This window comes from Acomys minous, assembly GCF_964271855.1.
Source record: "Acomys minous genome assembly, chromosome: 17".
NCBI classification, from domain to species: Eukaryota; Metazoa; Chordata; class Mammalia; order Rodentia; family Muridae; genus Acomys; species Acomys minous.
The window spans coordinates 44,510,910-44,530,278 of record NC_140500.1 but is presented as its reverse complement, the minus strand read 5'-3'; the positions used below and the strand labels follow the sequence as shown (position 1 = coordinate 44,530,278).

The window sequence follows — 19,369 nt, the reverse complement described above, 5'->3', positions numbered from 1 at the left end:
GAAATGAAATCAAGAGCCTAAAAAGAAGAGAGAAAAATCAACAAAACTTACTTAATGTGTCATTCATAGAGAAATTAAATTAAAAGAAAAATTAAAATAGAGAAAAATCAAAGAAAAACACAAGAGAGAGAAAGATACTTTGAAGCACTCAAAGCTTACAAAGTATCACGCTGCGAGGAGGAGCGGTGTTAGAAACGTCACAGAGCCCTTCTGGAGAACGGCAAACAAAAGCCTACAGCTGGTACCCAGTGGATTGCTAACACTGCTAGGACATGCGAGTTTCACAATGGACGTAACAGAAAGCTGTGACAGCCACACAGGAGATGCTTGAGGATGCTGTGGTGCTTTCTTGTGCTGTGCATGAGGACTCAGAAGAGCACCTGAGGACAGATCATGGTAAGTTCCAGATGTGTGCTGTGAACCTCAGAAAAACTTCAAAGTTGCAATGAAGCATAGAATAATCCAAAATATTGAGCTTCAAGAGAGCAGAAAAAAACAAGCAGAAAGCAAACTGCAAGATGGGTTTAAATGTTATGATATCAATATTCTTGTTATATGTAAACAGACTATATTCCAACTGCATGTTAGTGATTGCTAAACTGCATAATAACAAAGCCTCAAGCAGAAAACTACCCACCAGACATCACTTCAAAAAGACAGTGTTAAAAAATTAATTACTATAGTTTCCAACTATATAGATGGGAGTCTTTCCCAGCCTTATTTATTGTAAAATAATTTTTATTGCAAGATATGCTCAGGATATGATCATAAAAGAAAGCTACAAATCAATGTAACTTCACAGGCTTATTATTCTACACAATGCATAAGGAAAAAATACTAACTTCATGTGAATGAGAGAGGGAGGGAGGGAGGGACAGAGAGAGAGAGAGAGAGAGAGAGAGAGAGAGAGAGAGAGAGAGAGAGAGAGAGAGATTGTGTGAGTACTTCCCTATTAGGTCTGATTTACCCTGAAAAGAAAACAACAACAAAAAACAAACAAACAAACAAAAAACCCAAGAACTCTCATGAATATAAATGCAAATATTCTAAACAAAATGTTAACAAGTATAACACATGCATATCTGTCTTTTCTAACCTAATACTTTTAGTGATTATTTTGGAATTTCACACAGTGCACCCTGATCACGATCACTTCCCAGTCTTCCCAGGCCCACCCCATATCTCTTAAGTGGCAAACATCACAAGTGGAGTTTATCCTAAAAATGCAAGGTTGCTATAGCATTTAACTTCACGTCACAACAAACTAAGAATGTAAGTGTGGGGCTAGTGAGCCGGCTCAGTGGCTTAGAGCGCCTGTTGCTCTTGCAGTGGGACTGGGCTTCTTTTCCTAGCATCCACATGCTGAGTCACAAACGCCCATGACTCCAGTTGCAGGGGACCAGACAGCATCTTCTGACCCCTTCATATTGTGCCCATGGATACACACAGGCAAAACACTCACGCACATAAAATAAACACATTGGATCCTTAAAGTAAATCCACAACACTATTAATAGATGCAAAGAGACATCTTTAAAAGCCGACTTTTATACCCAAACTTTAAAAAATGGAGAAGCCTCCCACCAAAGTCAGAGTGGAAGGAAACTTCCTCACACATAGGCATTTAAAAAAACTCGGTTAATATTATACTTAGTCGTGACATACCAAACACTTTCCCATTGATATGAGAGACCACTAAGCTCTGCTCTCATCACTCGTTTAGCATAATTTTGGAGCCTATCACCAAGGCAATAAGATTATGAAAAAGAAAAAGAATTCCTAGATTGGAAAAGAAGTTGAAATCACCTTCAGTCACAGACAACAATCTATACGTAGTAAACCCTATAGGGCTACTAGAGTGGATGAGTTTAACAAAGTTTCAAAATACAAGTACAGTTTACAAAATTCAATCCAATTTTGATACTAGAAATAAATAGCTGGAAGGGAAGATTTTTGAAATACTATTTATAATAGCTTAAAAATATGAACTGGAACTGGGGTAGAGGTGGCGGCAGCGGCGGCAGTGGGCGCCTTTAATCCCAGCACTTAGTAGGCAGAGGCAGGCAGATCTCTAAGTTGTGAGTTTGAAGCCAGCCTGGTCTACAGAGCAAGTTCCAGGATAGCTGAGGCTACCCAGAGAAACACTGACTCAAAACACAAAAGCAAAACAAAACAACAACAAAAAAAAGAAATTCTGATAAATAAATATGGCAGACAGACAATATACATGAACAAGTAAATACAGATCTGTGAAGAGAAACTAAGGGAGACCCAAATGTCCTAGTTTCATTTCTGTTGCTGTGGTGAAAAATGCTGATCAAAGGCAACTTGGGGGAGGAAAGGTCCGAACTGGCTCAGAATTCTAAGTTACAGTCCATTACTACAGGAAGTCCAGGCAGAAGCTAAAAGTGCTGCACCCACAGTTGAGCAGAGAGAGTAAATGCATGGCCCCTTGCTTTCTGTAGCTCAGCTAGCTTCCTTTACATCCATACACCCAGGGCCCAGCCACAGAATGATTCAGGGTGTGCCTTCCCACCTCAGCGAAGAGTCAAGAGGATTCCCCACAGACATGCCCACAAGCTAATCTGACCCAGGTGATTCCCCATCAAGACTCTCATCTCAGGTGACTCTCACTTGTGCCAAGTTGACAGTTAAAACTAAACAGCTCATCAAATAAATGAGAAGCTCACCCTGCTTAGGGGGAGGCAGCGCTCTGAAGGCTTTAATTATCCATTGCATAATCCCAGTTTAAAATCTCAGCAGGCATTTCTGCAGAAGTTGATAACTTTATTCTCAAACAGATATTTAAATGGTGATGACTCAGAAATAGCCAAATTTTGGGAAAAGAATGAAACTGGAAGGACAGCAGTGTCTCTTTTTGAGGTTCATTGTAAGACCACAATAATCAATGCAATACAGCACTGAGATCCTGAAAGAGATAGCTGGAACGGAGGAGAGAGGCCAGAAATAGACCCAAAGATTTATGGACAATTAGTTTTTGACCAACATACAAAAGCGACTGAGTAAGCAACACGGTTAACAAAGGGTACTAGACCAACTGGATAGTCGTGGGGGTTGGGGGAAGAACCTGCAATTGGTACTTTGGACTATTTGTAAAAATTAATCAAATGTAGAACATAAAAAAAGTAAACATAAAATCCAAAATAATAGAACTACTAGGAAAAATATAGGGGAAAAATCTTTGTGATATGGTTGAGGGAAGGATTCACCAAAACTCTAATCCACTTACTACTGAAGATTAAAAAATGAGACTTTATAAAAATGAAAATCCTCCGCTTTTAAAAATACATTAAAGGGGTTGGCATCGTGGCTCAGTAGGTAAAGGTACTTGAGGCCAAGTGTGATGATCTAAGCTTGCTCACCAGGAAGCACAGGGTGGAAGGCAAAACACAACTCCTGAAAGTTGTCCTCTGGCCTCCACACATGGCACATGTAGGGTACAGACACACATGAATAAAACTTCTCAAAAGACAAGAAAGAACTAAAAGATTCATGCAATGAGAAAATGTGTGCACATGAAGTGTTTATTAGGAAAAAACACTCCTGAGATTCATAAGTCACTGTCCTGCCCACTTAGTCCTAGGCCAGGAATATTCAGTGACTGCACAGGAGAAGACACCATAGCAGTACCAACTGGGTTTTGTTTACCAAAAAAGGCTACATCTATGACATAAATAACATCCAAATCTATGGTGGCCCTCAAGAATGCCAACTCTCAAAAGTTGGCAATAATACACTGCCTACTGAGAAACATGGGCAAGAAATGGACAAGTTTATCAGTAAATGATACATACAAATGGCAAATAAGCATCTGAAAAATTGCCTATATTAATTATTTCCAGCCAAACAGAAGTCTGTCTGCTATACTGGTACAATGGCAAGAGACACCACTTACAGATGTCTGAAATCTTATGATGCCAACCTCCAAAGCATCTTTCTCAGGACTCTCCTGGCATATACAGAGTACATGTATATGGAGCTAAAAGGAAAAAGAAAGGGGGCTGGAGAGATGGCTCAGAGGTTGAGAGCACCGGCTGCTCTTCTAATGGTCCTGAGTTTGGTTCCCACCAACCACATGGTTGCTTATAGCCATCTGTAATGAGATCTGGTGCCCTCTTCTGGCCTGCAGGCAGAGCACTGCATGCATAATGAATAAAACTTAAAGAAACAAAGAGAGAAGTGAGCTACACTGTATGAGAGCTCTGACACACAGTAGGGGAACAGAATGCTATGGAAGGAACAAGGCAACGGCTGAGCAGAGAGCGGTCCAGACTAGACAAGAGTAATAGCAGAAGAATGGGAGGAAGGTGACATCCGGAGGCTTGCTGAGAGACGCTAAAGCCTAATGCCTGTAATGCTGAATCATACTTTGCACGATCTTAGGTCGGTCCTGCAGAAACAAGCCAAAGTGCTGTCAGGGGCCTGCGTACACCACGCTATGTTCCTGCTCCTAAAGCCGCCGTTCTCCCTCCCAGGCCACCACACTATGAGCCAACTTTCAACACTGGAAAGTTTGGGGGAACTTTACAAACCATATACAAAACCACAGAAATAAACTAGAAAAACCAACAAATAGTAGATAGGTACTGAATGATGATGGGCCTCTTGGTTCCATACCTTAAAACACTTTAAAGGGATGTGCCTCAAAAGCTATGCCTTAGAATATGTAGACAATTGCAATATCCGTGTGTGTGTGTGTGTGTGTGTGTGTGTGTGTGTGTGTGTGTGTGTGTGTGCTGGGGGTACACCTACATGTGGGGGCCAGAGGACTATCTTGGGGGTCATTTCTCAGGTGCTATCTGCCTTGTTTTTTGAGACAACTTCTCTCACTGGCTTGGAGTTGCCAAGGTAGGCCAGGCTAGGTTGGCTAACTAGCGAACCCATCTCTGCTTCCCCAGCACTGTGACAATAAGCACTCACCACCATGCGGGGCTCTTTTCCCTGCTTTGCTTGTTTGCTTGTTTGTTTTTAGCTCAAATTGAGGTCGGCCTGTCTGCAAGGCAAGCACTCTACCAACTACATTATCTCCCCAGCTCCTAGCTGGTCTCTCAGTGAGTGGAGAGGACGGAGCGGCAGGACGTGAGGTCTCATCCATAGCTAGCTCAAGTGGGAGAACTGTTAGGCCAAGGTCTGATGTGTCAGTCTTCTGACCTCAGGGCAGCACCAAGTAAAAACAAGGATCACAGCACTCGCTCGCTGACCACTAGAGGGAGTCCACTCAGCTCTTGAGGGACACGTAAAAATGGAAAGGTCACATAAAGGGAGGCTCTAGCCCCAAATCTTCACACGTGAGCACATAATGTGGAAACACTTCAGAAACCAGGTAAGTAAAGAGGCCAGTGTCGGGGAGGGTCGGGTCGGGTTGGGAAATAGACAGGGAACAGTAGGGTACATGTTATCTGATGGGGAAATAGGGAAAATGGAGGAGGCTTTAGCTAGTAGGAGGGAAAAGATAAATACAGATGAAGGAGGGAGGAGGGCAAAATAAGAGTAAAGATGTCTGAAAAGACCGTAAGAAAGAATGCTATTAACTACCTGCCTAAAAATACCTATAATACATTTAAGCCAGTGAATACAAAAACAAGTATATTTTAAATGAAATGACCCCATCTTGGCTGGCAATATTCTCTTCAAAAGCCAGACTAACAAAGGCCAACATGGGGCATGAGAAGGCCCCTTCTGTGTTGTTAGAGTTGTCTAAGACTCCCAAAACATATACTTCAGACACACTGCCCAGAGGACCTAATGGATCTGACCCCAAAGCGTCCTCCCTGAGGACTAGCTCTCAGGATACCAGGAGGCACCCTGCAACCTTCCAAAGGAGGGAAGCAACCAATAGTCCTACCCACCTGTGACACCTATGGACCACAACAATGCCCAGAATAACAAATAACCCTTAGGGTGCAGTAGTGGCACACATACCTCCGTGGTAACCAACAGGTCTCTAGTTGGACTTAAGACTCGCTCAACAAGTGGAACATATGTCTAGTACTGGAATCCTAGCCAACTAATTTGCTGCTAGAGAAGTCACAGATCATGAAGGAGAATCTACAACTACCGCTTTACTAAACCAACATAATCTCTAACTACATTCTAAATATTTATTCTTTTTTTTTTAAAGATTGATTTTTTTATGTAGTGCTTTGCCTGCATGTACACCTACCCACCAGAAGAGGGCACAAAATCTCATTATAAGATTGCTGTGAGCCACTTTGTGGTTGCTGGGAATTGAGCTCAAGACCCTTGGAAGAACAGTCAGTGCTCTTAACCTCTGAGCCATCTCTCCAGCTCTAAAAATGTATTCTTATACCCACGGATAAGTATAGTTCTTACCCCTCCTCATCAAGGAAACTTCATGGTGCAATTGATGAAGACCATTATAGGAAACCACAACCAATCAAAATGCACAGTTGTGGAGCTCTGTCCCAACGATTACATCTCCAACACAACCCTTGTGCCCAAAGCTCAGGGATCATTGTGGAAAAAGCAGGCAGAAAGATCATCAGACCCAGAGAACAGGAAGTCTTCTATAAGATTATTTCTCCCAGAAATGGCAGAGAATCTACACCCATGAAGTGTCATCGACATGGATGCCTACCCATGGCCCAAATAAGGACAGTACCAATATGGGAGGGAAGCTCGGCAGGCCTCAACTTGCCTGAAATGGTCAGCTCCCAGCGTGTGTGTGTGTGTGTATGTGTGTGTGCATGTGTATGTGTGTAACAGTATATAGTCTGAGCAAGTTTTATATATATATTAAGCATATATACAAATATATATTAACAATTTTAAAATAGGATGTAGATTTGAATGAGAATAAGGTGAGCATATGGGAAGGGTTAGAGGGAGAAAAGGAAGGAGAAAATGACATAATTAAATTATAATCTAATATCCCATGCTCATAGGTCGGTAGGATTAACATAGTAAACATGGCCAATTACCAAAAGCAATCTACAGATTCAAAGCAATTCCCATTAAAATGCCAACGCAATTCTTTACAGACCTTGAAAGAACAATTCTCAACTTCAATTGGAAAAAAAAAAAACTCGAATAGCTAAGACAATAATAAAAGATCTTCTGGAGGATTTCCATCCCTGATCTCAAGCTAAAAACCACATGGTACTGGCATAGAAACAGGCTGGTGGATCAATGGAATCAATTCAAAGACTCAGAAGTAAACCCACACACCTATGGACACTTGATTTTTGACAAAGAAGCCAAAACCGCATAATGGAAAAAAGATAGCATCTTCAACAAATGGTGCTGGTCTAACTGGATGTCTACATGAAGAAAAAATGCAACTAGACCATTATTTATCACTCTGCACAACACTAAAGTCCAAGTGGATTAAAGACCTCAACATAAAACCAGATACACTAAATCTGTTAGAAGAAAAAGTGGAGAAGAGCCTTGAACTCATTGGCACAGGAGACAATTTCCTGAAAAGAACATCAACAGGTCCGGCTCTAAGGTCAACAATTAATAAATGGGACATCATAATGCTGAGAAGCTTCTGTAAGGCAGGAGGCACTGTCAACAGAACGAAACGACAGCCTACAGACTAGGAAAAATCTTCACCAACCCTACATCTGACAAAGGTCTAATATCCAAAATATATAAAGAACTCAAGAAATTAAACACCACCAAACCAAATAACCCAATAGAGAAATGGGGCTCAGAACTAAACAGAGAATTCTCAACAGAAAATTATTGAATGGCTGAGAAACACTTAAAGAAATGCTCAAACGTCCTTAGTCATCACGGAAATGCAAATCAAAATCACTCTGAGATTGCATCTTACACCCATCACAATGGCTAAGATCAAAAACTCAAATGACAGCACATGCTGGTGAGGATGTGGAGAAAGGGGAACACTCCTCCATTGTGGGTGGGAGTGCAAACTTGTACAACCACTTTGGAAATCAATCTGGTGCTTTCTTAGAAAATTGGGAATAATCCCACCGCAAGACCCAGCTATACCACTCCTGGGCATATACCCAAAAGATGCTCCACCACAAGGATATTTGCTCAACTATGTTCATAGCAGTTTTATTCCTAATAGCCAGAATCTGGAAACAACCTAGATGTCCGTCAACCGAAGAATGGATAAAGAAACTGTGGTACATCTACACAATGGAATACTACTCAGCTATTAAAAACAAGGAAATCTTAAAATTTGCAGGCAAATTGATGGAGCTAAAAAAGCTCTTGAGTGAGGCAACCCAGACCCAGAAAGACACACATGGAATATACTCACTTTAAGTGGATATTAGCCACATAGTACAGGACAATCACACTACAGTCCACAGACCTAAAGAAGCTAAATAACAAGGCAGACCCTAGGGAGGATGCTTACTTCTCATTCAGAATGGCAAACAGAATAGACACTGGAAGCAGCTTAAGAGAAGGAACAGGATAGGAGCCTAACATAGAGGTCCTCTGAAAGACTCCACCCAGCAGAGGACTGAAGCAGATGCTGAGACTCACAGCCAAACTTTGGGGTGGAGCACAAGGAGTGGTATGGAAGAGCTGGGGGGATAGAAGGCCCTGGAGGGACAGGAGCTCCACAGGGAGACCAATGAGGCAACAAATCCAGGAGGTGGGGTGGAGGCTGCAGAGACTGATGCACCAACCAAGGACCATGCATGGCGAGGACCTAGACCCCCTGCTCAGATGCAGTAGTTAGGCAGCACAGTCTCCTTGTGGGCCCCATAATATGAGGAGTAGGGGCTGCCTCTGACATGGACTCTGGTGCTCATCATTGATCACTTTCCCTTGGTGGGGCGGCCTTACCAGGCCACAGAGGAAGAGGATGCAGGCAGTCCAGATGAGACTTGATAAACTGGAGTCAGATGATAGAGGAGGAAGGCTCCCCTTTCTGAGGACGAGGGAAGGGGGGAGGCAGGATGAGGGAGGGAGAATGGGACCAGGAGGAGATGAGGAACTACAATTGGGATGTAAAGTGAATAAATAAAAAATTAAAAAAGGATACCATGAAGACATAAAAACAAAAGAATTAACAACTGATAAAAAATAAATTATAATATAAAAACCCTGCTTAAAAAAAGATAGCCATTCTTCCTTGTGGTGAGGCATCACTTTAAGTCACTTAAATACTTAATACATTGAACAAGTTTCAACAGTGGAAATTTGGTGGCAAAAACATGTCATTGTTGATCCTACATGATCCTTCTCAATACTAGAAGTACTTTTCCATTGCAGTATACCTTCTAGAAAAGCTCTCATCTGTTCAGAAGCCCTTGCACGAGAGTGTTTTGCATTATACTACCTAATACCCCTGCAAAACACTGCACTGAACTGCAGACAAGGGGCCTTGAGTCTCGGGACATTTTCAGGTGATTTAAGAAATGTGTGGTTTGTTTTTGTTTTTCCTTCTCAACTTTGTAGTAGAAGGTACAGCCCATTTAACACTCACATCATGCTGATGGTTTCCCTGCAATTATCTGTCAGTTATTAATAATTGATGGCTAGAGAGATGGATCAGTGGTTAGGAGTGCATATTGCTCTTGCAGAAAACTCAGGTTCAGCACCCATGCCTGGCAGCTCATAACGGCCCATAACTTCAGTTTCAGAGGTTCCAGTGCTTTTGACCACTGAGGGCACCTTTAACACACTGTGCACATAACCCCGTCACCCTACATATGCATCCTTTAAAAAAAAGAAATTGAGATATTCACCTTACCCTGACACACTGTTCTGTGTGAGCCCAGAGAATGCAATCACCAGGCTGCGAAGCTGTGTGTTTTTGTAGAAGCACCTAGAAGATGCACACGAAACACCCCAGTGCATCACTGCGTGTGAGCAAATGACAACTCTGTGTACGTATACTGATAAGAGGGTGCTGACTGAAACCCTCTGTACATCTTCCCAAGCCCACATGAGCATCCTCCTGCCACAAATACTCAATGAAGCCCACTGCAAGAGACAAGTCTGTACATGTGACCATACGGAAAACTCGGCTGACTTCACTGGCCATTCCCAGAACAGTGTAACAAGTCAGACCCTACAGGCTGACATTCATTCAGAAAACCATGAGCACAAGTCTGTGTCACTTTTGGAAAAAATGAAACCAAAAAACAAACAAACAAACAAACAAACAAACAACCCTCCATCCTTTAATAAGGTCACAGTGTTCATTTCAATACAAACTGAGTTTCATTTTGTATTATTTGTAATTCTGTTTTCTTGGGCCATCTGTGGGGATTGTACAAACTGTCCCCACTACTAAATATCAGAAAAGTTCACTGCTCTTTGAACAAACCCTATATCCATGCCCAGCCCTGCTCCAATTTCCCCTCCCCACCCAACAACTTTCTGCTTCTATGAGTTTGCAGAGAACAAGGCTTGTGCACTAGTGGCAGGAAACCAGTGACCATTATATGTGGCCATGTGACCTTATCTGTCTGGATCCTTGACTAACTGTATTTTGACCCATTTATATAGTCTCTATCCCCAACTCAAACTCAAGGCATCTTGTCACACAGTGTACCTTCAACATTTGCATGACAAACATGGAGTTTAAATCCATATGGATTCATGGTAAATCTGTAAAATCAAGGGGAATACAACTGCTTCTAACAAACCTAACTGACTCTGTTGCTGGTTTGCCCTGCTGGTTGGGGTAGCACAGCTCCAGGTTTCATGGCAACTCCTTGCTTTCTTTAAGAGTGCCATAAATTTGGCGCGCGTATTTTACACTAGATGCTCATTCAAGCTGGTGTGTGTAAGCGTGAAGGCTATTCTATCTGGTATTTGGTCAGCTGGGATGAAATTGTTCTTGTCTTCAGTTGCTGTTTGCTGGATGAGGTATGAGCATCTGGGCTGAGACATCTGTCCACAGGCATCATTTTCAGCAAGCACTAACTCCATGCTGCCCCTGTGCGTAACTTGCCCTTTGCTTTCTATTAGTAGGCCTCATCTAACTGACTCTTCCTCACAACAGGCCTTGGAGATTCAGGGGCTTAGAGGCTCAGAGTAAACAGAACTTTCCCAGGGGTGCACAGATGGCGACTGATTTGAGTATGGGCCAGGGTTCTATCTAGTTCCCAAGCCCATTTGCGTTCTTGAAGTCATGGCTGCTCGCCACAGTGCTATGCTCTAATAACCCGACATTTAGTGGGCCCGGAACTCTGCCTCATGGGTGGGGCTTCGAGAAGCCAGGGTGCAATCTTCTCCAAGAAAGAACCCTGAGGTAGTGGCCAAGACGGTTCCCATGATTTTGGGACTCATGGCCACAGCTACATGTGTCAAAATGGGCCAACTAGTCCCTCTGAGCAGGTGGGTTTATATTATCAGTCACACTATGTGCATCAAAGAGGTGGCATAACTGATGGAGCGGGGCTCCCAACTCTTCAACCTATGTGATCACTTATAAACAAAATGGAAATTCTTATTGGGGGAAAAAAAAAGCTCATCTGCCTTTAATATGAGACATTCAATTTGGTGCCCAAGAAAATATTTGAAAGCCTTGTCCGAAGTAAAAAGAAAACGAGTTGATCCCAGCCGGTGAAATGTTAAATGGCTTTTCCTTAAGTATTAATCTATTTTAATCTATTGAACAGATGCTGAGAATGAAAGCCGTAGACACGTGAATGTTGCCGTAGTCCTGATTTACATGTTCTACTGCTGCTGAACCTATTGAATGCTGGGTAAATAGTTCAACCAAACCTCTCGGATCCCAAAGAGAAGTGCACCAGGCTACATAGCAGCAGTAGAAAACTCTATCTATCTCTCCATAGCACGAGGGAACCATAGGCCTTCCCCCGCCCCCTTCTCTGAAGACTAGCTCCCTCCACTTGGGAAACAGACACACTTAAACACCGTTTTTTTGTTGGTTTTTTTTTCTCCCATACAAACTAAACTGCAGACTCAGAGGTCCTAGAAAATCAATACCACATTTTGTATATGTGAACATTCTAGATTTCAAGAGGTTAAATGACTGGTTGAGTGATTTATATTCATAACAACGAATGCTATCAATATTCCAATTCAGTGGGGAGCGTCTGACTTGAAATGAGATGGCCTGGGCCCTACTTCCCACTCAGCCATGAGTGAGTCTGTAAAAACCTCTGTGTTGGCTTAGATTGTTGTGAAAAGTCCTTGTCCCTGTGAAGGGGGCTATCATTTTCCATCCTGAGCACCTGCTGTTGACTGTTGGTTAGCTTTCTCATCTCAAGAAGCAGAGTTTGGGGCTGGAGAGACAGCTCAACAAAGTGCTTGCCTTGAAGGAGGACCTGAATTTGATCCCTAGAACCCATGTTGAAATAAAACAGCAAGGCACAGGGAACTTCAATTGTAATCCCGGGGCTGGGAACGAGGAGACAGATGAATCTCTGGGCCTACCTAGCCAGGCAGCCTATCTAGCAAGCTCCACACCAGTGCAAGAGTGGGAAATCCTGTCTCAAAAACAAAAAAGGTAGATGGAACCTGAGGAACGATACTTTAGATTGTCTTCTGGCCTACAAACACACACAGATATGTGAACTCATGTGCGCGCGCACACACACATACACACACACACACACATACACACACACACACACACACACACACACACACACACACACACGCACACACCCCCATGAACATGAACACTCCACATGTCCACACTGTTTCATCAGCAAAGTGGAATTTGTACCCATACAGACGGCCATGGCAACGCCATTAAATAACACTTTGTTGTTTAACGCAGTGTTTGACATCTAGGTGCTTGGTATATGGAAACTACCTTCAATATCAACATAGCGAACCCAGTGATGATGATGGCTTCACGGAATGTAATGGATTTCCTTCTCTGGGCAAGTACAGCCCACATGGTGGCGGAACCTCATTGTCCAGGGCCATGCATCTGGCTTTAAACAAAGAAAAAGATCCCTTTCCAGTTCTCTGGCTGAGAGTGGGAGTCCATCCCATTGTGCTTGCATCAGAAAGCTACTCAAAGGGGGGAGGGGGACCAACCACATGCCAGGGACACCTCCACTCATCTCCTCTTTCTCTCTGCCTGGGACTTCTGAGGCCCATGCCAACCATGAGGGAAACACTTTCACAGACTTAGTCTGTGGGGCCAATAGTAACACAAGCAACCACTCCCCTCCCCTCCAACCTTGTTTCGGCTACCATGCTCAAAATACAATTCCTAACTAGCCCTCCCCCCCAACCCCGCCCCCAGCACACTGCTCTTTTTTTCTGTCGCTTATATTTATAGGAGTGCCTACCCAGCCACTTCCTTTTGACTACTTAGGAGCACCAAGAAAGGCATTCCCTTAAAATTTTTGCAAAGAGACAGGCATAGTGGTGCACACCTTCAATCCCAGCACTCAGGAAGGCAGAGGCAGGTGGATGGCTGTGAGTTCCAGACCAGTCTGGTATACAAAGCGAATCTAGGACAGCCAAAGCTACACAGAAAAACCCTCTCTTGAAAACAAACAAACAAACAAGATTTTTACAAATATATTCAAACTGTCTCCAAAAGCCTTGCTACTCACAGAGGGGCCAACAGCCAATATTAGTGTCACTATGTAAACCCATTCTGGACAAACTGAGTCAGGACTGCATTTCCAGGGGATCCCCCAGTGGTTTCCAAACGCAGAGCCTGAGGCCCTGGACTAACTCTCAGGTTCTGAACTCTGTGGCTTTAACTTGTTCTGATCCCAGATGGGAATCCAATCTGCCATCCTCCTGACTCAGCCTTCGGAGTGCTGAGACCACGGGTGCATGCCACCACACGGATGTCGTTATCCCTCTTAACCCCTGCTGCAGGAATAACCCTGCTTGTCACAGTTCTCCTTGCACCCCTCTCCTCTCAGCACCGTCTGAGATCCCTTTTCTGTCACAGGCTAAGTTCTGACTCAGCCCAGCCTGGCGCTTCGGGCCCTCTGTGGTGGTGATCTTAGGAGTGCCCAGCAAGACGCCTATCATGCATGTAGAATTTTTAACACAACCCTCAACTTTGTTTTATCATACTGAGCAATGAGGAGTCACACACACACACACACACACACACACACACACACACACACACATGAGCAATATTTAGGGACTAGTTAGACAGGATTTTAAGAAGAAATAAAGAAATAAAAGAAGAAACGGGAACCCGTTAAGTGCCAGGAAGCAAATGAACAGAGGATGGAAAGATAGACGGGATACTCCAAAAGTCTTAAGAATGAGGGCTGGTGCAGACAGTGGGCCCAGCAGGAGCAAAGGTGTTTAAGGACCAGAACATGGGACTGGCCATTTGAGACTAAACCAGGAAATGGATAGCCCAAGAAAGACATACATCACTTAAGGAAAATGCCTTATTTCTTTCCGTGGTACATGTCTGGCTTTACTTAAGAGTTAGAGAGCAAGCATGCTTGAGGGGCCCTGAAAGTCCAGTCCTGGAAATAGGACTAAGTAAAATTGAGACCTCAGCTGGGCCACTTCCAGGCACTGGACTCCCTTGCCTTCTAAGCCTAGGCTTCCTGGGGTACCTGGTGGGCTTTCGAATAGAAGCAACTTTGCAGTTGTCGTTGGGAGTCGGGGTAACGCGGGGGGTGCATGCTCGTCCCCCCAACCCCACCCCGCGTGCTGCTGCCCACATCAGGCTTCACCTGGGTACCAGTGTTCTGTGATTTACCCCGTTTTATGCTGTCCATCATTACCAGCTTTCCTGAAGGTTCATCCCAGACATCCCTGCCTCCTCTCCTCCCAGGCCTCCCAGACCCTACCACCCCCAGGCCACCGTGTCCCCAGCTCCCGGCCACAGTGACCCCAGCGCTGGCGCTTGACGCCGCTGCCACCAGACTCCCGTTTACCTGGGGCCAAACGCGACTTGTCGCCACCTCGCGTCTTGGGCCCTGCCTCCCCTCTCAGCTGTCGCAACTGCGCCCCCAGCCCAGCCAGGCCCGGTGCGGCGCGGGATGCCTCGGCGGGACTGGCGGCGGCGGCCACGCTGCGCGCTCCGGCGGAGGGGAGGGGGCTCGGCGGCGGCGGCGAAGGCGGTGGCGAAGGCGGCGGCGGCGGCAGCGGCAGCGGCAGCGGCGGGCCCGGCGGGGGGCAGAGCCAAGAGGCGCGGCGGCGGAGGAGGACCGAGAGGAGGACGCGGAGCATGCGGGGGGCTGTGGGCCTGCCCGCAGTGAAGCCCGCCGCGCCCAGGGCGCAGGGAGTGGCCGTCGCCTCCCGCGCGCACCGCGGCTGAGATGGCGGCGGCGCAGCCAAGGCGCGCGGAGCCCCCGGGGCAGGGCCGGCCGGGCGCTGGCTGACAGCCCCGCGGGCCCGGGGAGCTAACGTGGTGGAGCGCAGGCCCGGGGCGGCCTACGGCGAGCGGAGAGGGCCGGCGGGGAGGAGCACGGCCGCGATGGCGAACGCTAGTGAGCCGGGCGGCGGCGGGGCCGAGGCGGCCGCGCTGGGCCTCAGGCTGGCCACGCTCAGCCTACTGCTGTGCGTGAGTCTGGCTGGCAACGTGCTGTTCGCGCTGCTCATCGTGCGGGAGCGCAGCCTGCACCGCGCGCCGTACTACCTGCTGCTCGACCTGTGCCTGGCCGACGGGCTGCGCGCGCTCGCCTGCCTCCCGGCCGTCATGCTGGCGGCGCGGCGCGCGGCGGCCGCGGCGGGGACGCCTCCGGGCGCTCTGGGCTGCAAGCTGCTGGCCTTCCTGGCCGCGCTCTTCTGCTTCCACGCGGCCTTCTTGCTGCTGGGTGTGGGCGTCACCCGCTACCTGGCCATAGCGCACCACCGCTTCTACGCCGAGCGCTTGGCCGGCTGGCCGTGCGCCGCGATGCTGGTGTGCGCCGCCTGGGCGCTGGCTTTGGCCGCGGCCTTCCCGCCGGTGCTGGACGGCGGTGGCGCGGACGACGAGGACGCGCCGTGTGCTCTGGAGCAGCGGCCCGACGGCGCCCCGGGTGCGCTAGGCTTCCTGCTGCTCCTGGCAGCGGTGGTGGGCGCCACGCACCTCGTCTACCTCCGCCTGCTCTTCTTCATCCACGATCGCCGCAAGATGCGGCCCGCGCGCCTGGTGCCCGCCGTCAGCCACGACTGGACCTTCCATGGCCCGGGCGCCACCGGCCAGGCGGCCGCCAACTGGACGGCGGGCTTCGGCCGCGGGCCCACGCCACCTGCGCTCGTGGGCATCAGGCCTGCAGGCCCGGGCCGCGGAGCCCGGCGCCTCCTGGTGCTGGAGGAGTTCAAGACGGAGAAGAGGCTTTGCAAGATGTTCTATGCCATCACGCTGCTCTTCCTGCTCCTCTGGGGGCCCTATGTGGTGGCCAGTTATCTGCGCGTCCTGGTGCGACCGGGCGCTGTCCCGCAGGCCTACCTGACAGCCTCGGTGTGGCTGACATTCGCTCAGGCTGGCATCAACCCGGTTGTGTGCTTCCTCTTCAACCGGGAGCTGAGGGACTGTTTCAGAGCCCAGTTTCCCTGCTGCCAGAGCCCACAGGCCACGCAGGCCACCCTCCCCTGCGACCTAAAAGGCATTGGTTTGTGAGGCGCGTTCTGCCACCCAGGCTCCCTCTGGCTTCGATTTGAGATCGCGCTTCTTCTTCTTCCCTTTCTATCCCGTGTCTGGTTTTTCTCCGCTGCCTTCACAAGACTCTCAAAAGTGGACTCGCACTTGGATTGTATAGACTCCTGTTCTTGGGGGCGGGGGAGGGGATGCCGTAGTCCAGTTCCGTCCTTCTAAATTATACTTTCTTCCTGGCTGTAGGCCCTGCAGTCTTTTTGTACTGGTACCGACTTCTTTCCTTTCACGTGTGAATTTTCTTTTTTCTTTTTTTTTTTAAATAAAGGCTACACTGGTTTTATCCATGCAAAGTTTCCTAGAGACCATGGCCAGTTTTCTACAGAGGCTATTTTTGACAACCTCAAGTGGCATTACCTTTGCGTTGCAGGGAAGGAGAGCAAGCTAGGGGACTCTTCTGTTGGAGATGGAAGAGAGGGACGAAGTTGGCTCAAGTCCTCTCTGAACGGCAGGCCACAGGGCCAGGTGTGCTGGGCGCCTTGTTTGGAGGTGTGGGGAACTTTTCCCAGCGGTGATGCTGAACTTTAGGAGGAGGAAGTGGGTATGGATAGGAAGGCAGTCCCTTTTGAGTCACTTAAACGACCAAGGTTTGGAGCCCTCTTTGTATTACCTTAAAAACTGCACATCTGCAGCAGCTGCTCTGTATATCAATCTTGAACGGAAACTTTCTGTGAGACTGTGACTTTTAAACAGTAAAAAGTGTTTTGGATAGTAATGTGGAGAAAAACAAACAGTATTGCATGTGTTTGTACCGGTTGTGATTTGTGGATGGGGCGGGCTCTGGAGGGCAGAGAACCACAGGCTTGTTTGGGTTTGGGGTTTGGGGCTTTTCCCCCCAATAAAAAGTTAAAATACTTTTGTGGAAATAGCTTGTGCTTTGATAAGCCCAGTTTTACTCTGTCTTATAAAGCTAATTTTCAGTATGAAGACTTTTTTTCCGTGGTAAAAAGAAATGGGATATAATGGTGCCTCTCCCAGGAGACAAAACATTTTCCTGCGGTGTTTGCTAAGTTAGGTGGTGCTGTTCTACTCATGGCTGTTTTAAATGATTACTAAGAACTTTAATTTAAAATACTATCTCTTTGTTAGACATTGTCATTTGAAACTGAAGGACTACATTGCAAGTACTGTATAATACTTTTTGCTTAAACTGCTATGTTTTTATTAATGTACCTTGCGTTTTGAAGATTTCTATCTGTACTTCTCTTTGCATTACACAAATATACCAGTATTTTCATTCTGGAGTGGCTGTTTTGTTGTTGAAGCCAAGCCTCTGTCATCTGTTGCTAAGTAACTCACGTTCTGTCTTTTGGTGTGTGCTGTCCCATTTCAGGGTTTTAGTTTGGACAGTAGCATTTCTGAAACATTTGGAGCTCTTTGTGAGTGGAGGTGGGGCTAGTGTGTGTATGTATGTGAATGTGCACACATGTGCACATGGAGGACCTCTTTGGGTCATCCTCTCTTTCCATGTCATTTTTTTTAAAGATTTATTTATTTATTATATAACAATGTTCTGTCTGCATGTGTGCCTGTCCGCCAGAAGAGAGCACCGGATCTCATTATAGATGGTTATGACCCGTCATGTGGTTGCTGGGAATTGAACTCAGGACCTCTGAACTCTGGAAGAGCAGACAAGTGCACTTAACCTCTGAGCCATCTCTCCAGCCCTTTCCATGTCCCTTTCTGAGATAGGTCCATCAGCCAGGAGCTGGCCAGTTGGCTGGAGTGCCTGGCGAGTAAGCTGCAGGGATGCACCTTAGCACTGGAGATTACAGGTGTCCCCAGGTTGTTGGTTTCTGTGTGGGTGCTGGGGATCTGAACTTAGCTTCTCGTGCATTTGTAGTAAGCAGGTTACCACTGAGCCAGCTCCCCTGCCCTAGCACTTTAAGTTTGAGGTGCAAGATAAAAATGGGCAAACCTTCTCTTTAAGTGAAAGAAACAGTGAACGCACATACTATTTTAAACAGTTTTGAAAAACAAAAGCAATGGGCTGGAGATGCAGCTCAACAGGGGACATTTGCCTATAACCTGAGAGGGTTTGGCTTGATTCCTAGAGCCACAGGGGGAAAATCCCACTGATTAAAAAAAAATCATTATGACAAACTATTCATAATGGATGTAGTAGATGTATGGTTTATTTTGAGCATATCATTAACTATTAAACATTATGTCCAAGAGAGATGAACAATAAGACCCTGTGGCCAATCTGTCTCCACTAAAGAGCATTATTTTGTTCTGCTTGTGAAAATGAAAGATACTGCTCTGTTCTGAAGGCTCCCTCTCTCCCTGTGACCTCAGCTCAGGTGGAGTTCCACCCCTGGGCCGTTCATCAGAAACCTTACTCTCAACTCAAAGACAGAGGAGGCAGGGGAAACAAATTCTTCCCTGCCTTGCACCTACCCAGGTGACTCAAATTGAAAACACAGAGGTCACTAAGGCCATGTTTTATTCTGAATATTTGGCACCCAGTATGGCCCAGGAACTCACTGGTCACATGACAACCCTGATTTATTCCAGCCTTAGGCAGCATCCAGACTATATCCGAGACAACCTCACCTGTTGATGTTGCGGGTGGGGGTGGGGGGAGTTGGGTGGGGTGGGTAGTGGTGGTGGTGGCTCTGAGTTCCTGGGGTATTTTCAAAGGAACTAGATGGGCATGTTGACACAGTCCAGTGTTCCTATAGGGATGTGCTGAGTCGGGATCCCTTCTACATGGAGAAGTCATCTTCCACATCCCTCAGTTGGCTCAAGACATGATTTACTTTCGCCATGCTGTGCGCAAACTTGCTTATAGATGTCGGCATGGTTTTCAGTGAGGATGCAAGTCAGAGC

General features: G+C 46.5%; 1 protein-coding gene across 1 annotated transcript; it reads left to right on the top strand.

The window, feature by feature from the left end:
• Window positions 1-15,376: 15,376 nt before the first annotated feature.
• GPR27 (G protein-coupled receptor 27) lies at window positions 15,377-17,781 on the top strand (the record flags this gene model as incomplete). Its single annotated transcript, XM_084764917.1, has 1 exon — window positions 15,377-17,781. The coding sequence occupies one exon, from the start codon at window positions 15,377-15,379 to the stop codon at window positions 16,502-16,504; it is 1,128 nt and encodes a 375-aa protein (XP_084621043.1). The 3' UTR covers window positions 16,505-17,781.
• Window positions 17,782-19,369: the final 1,588 nt, after the last annotated feature.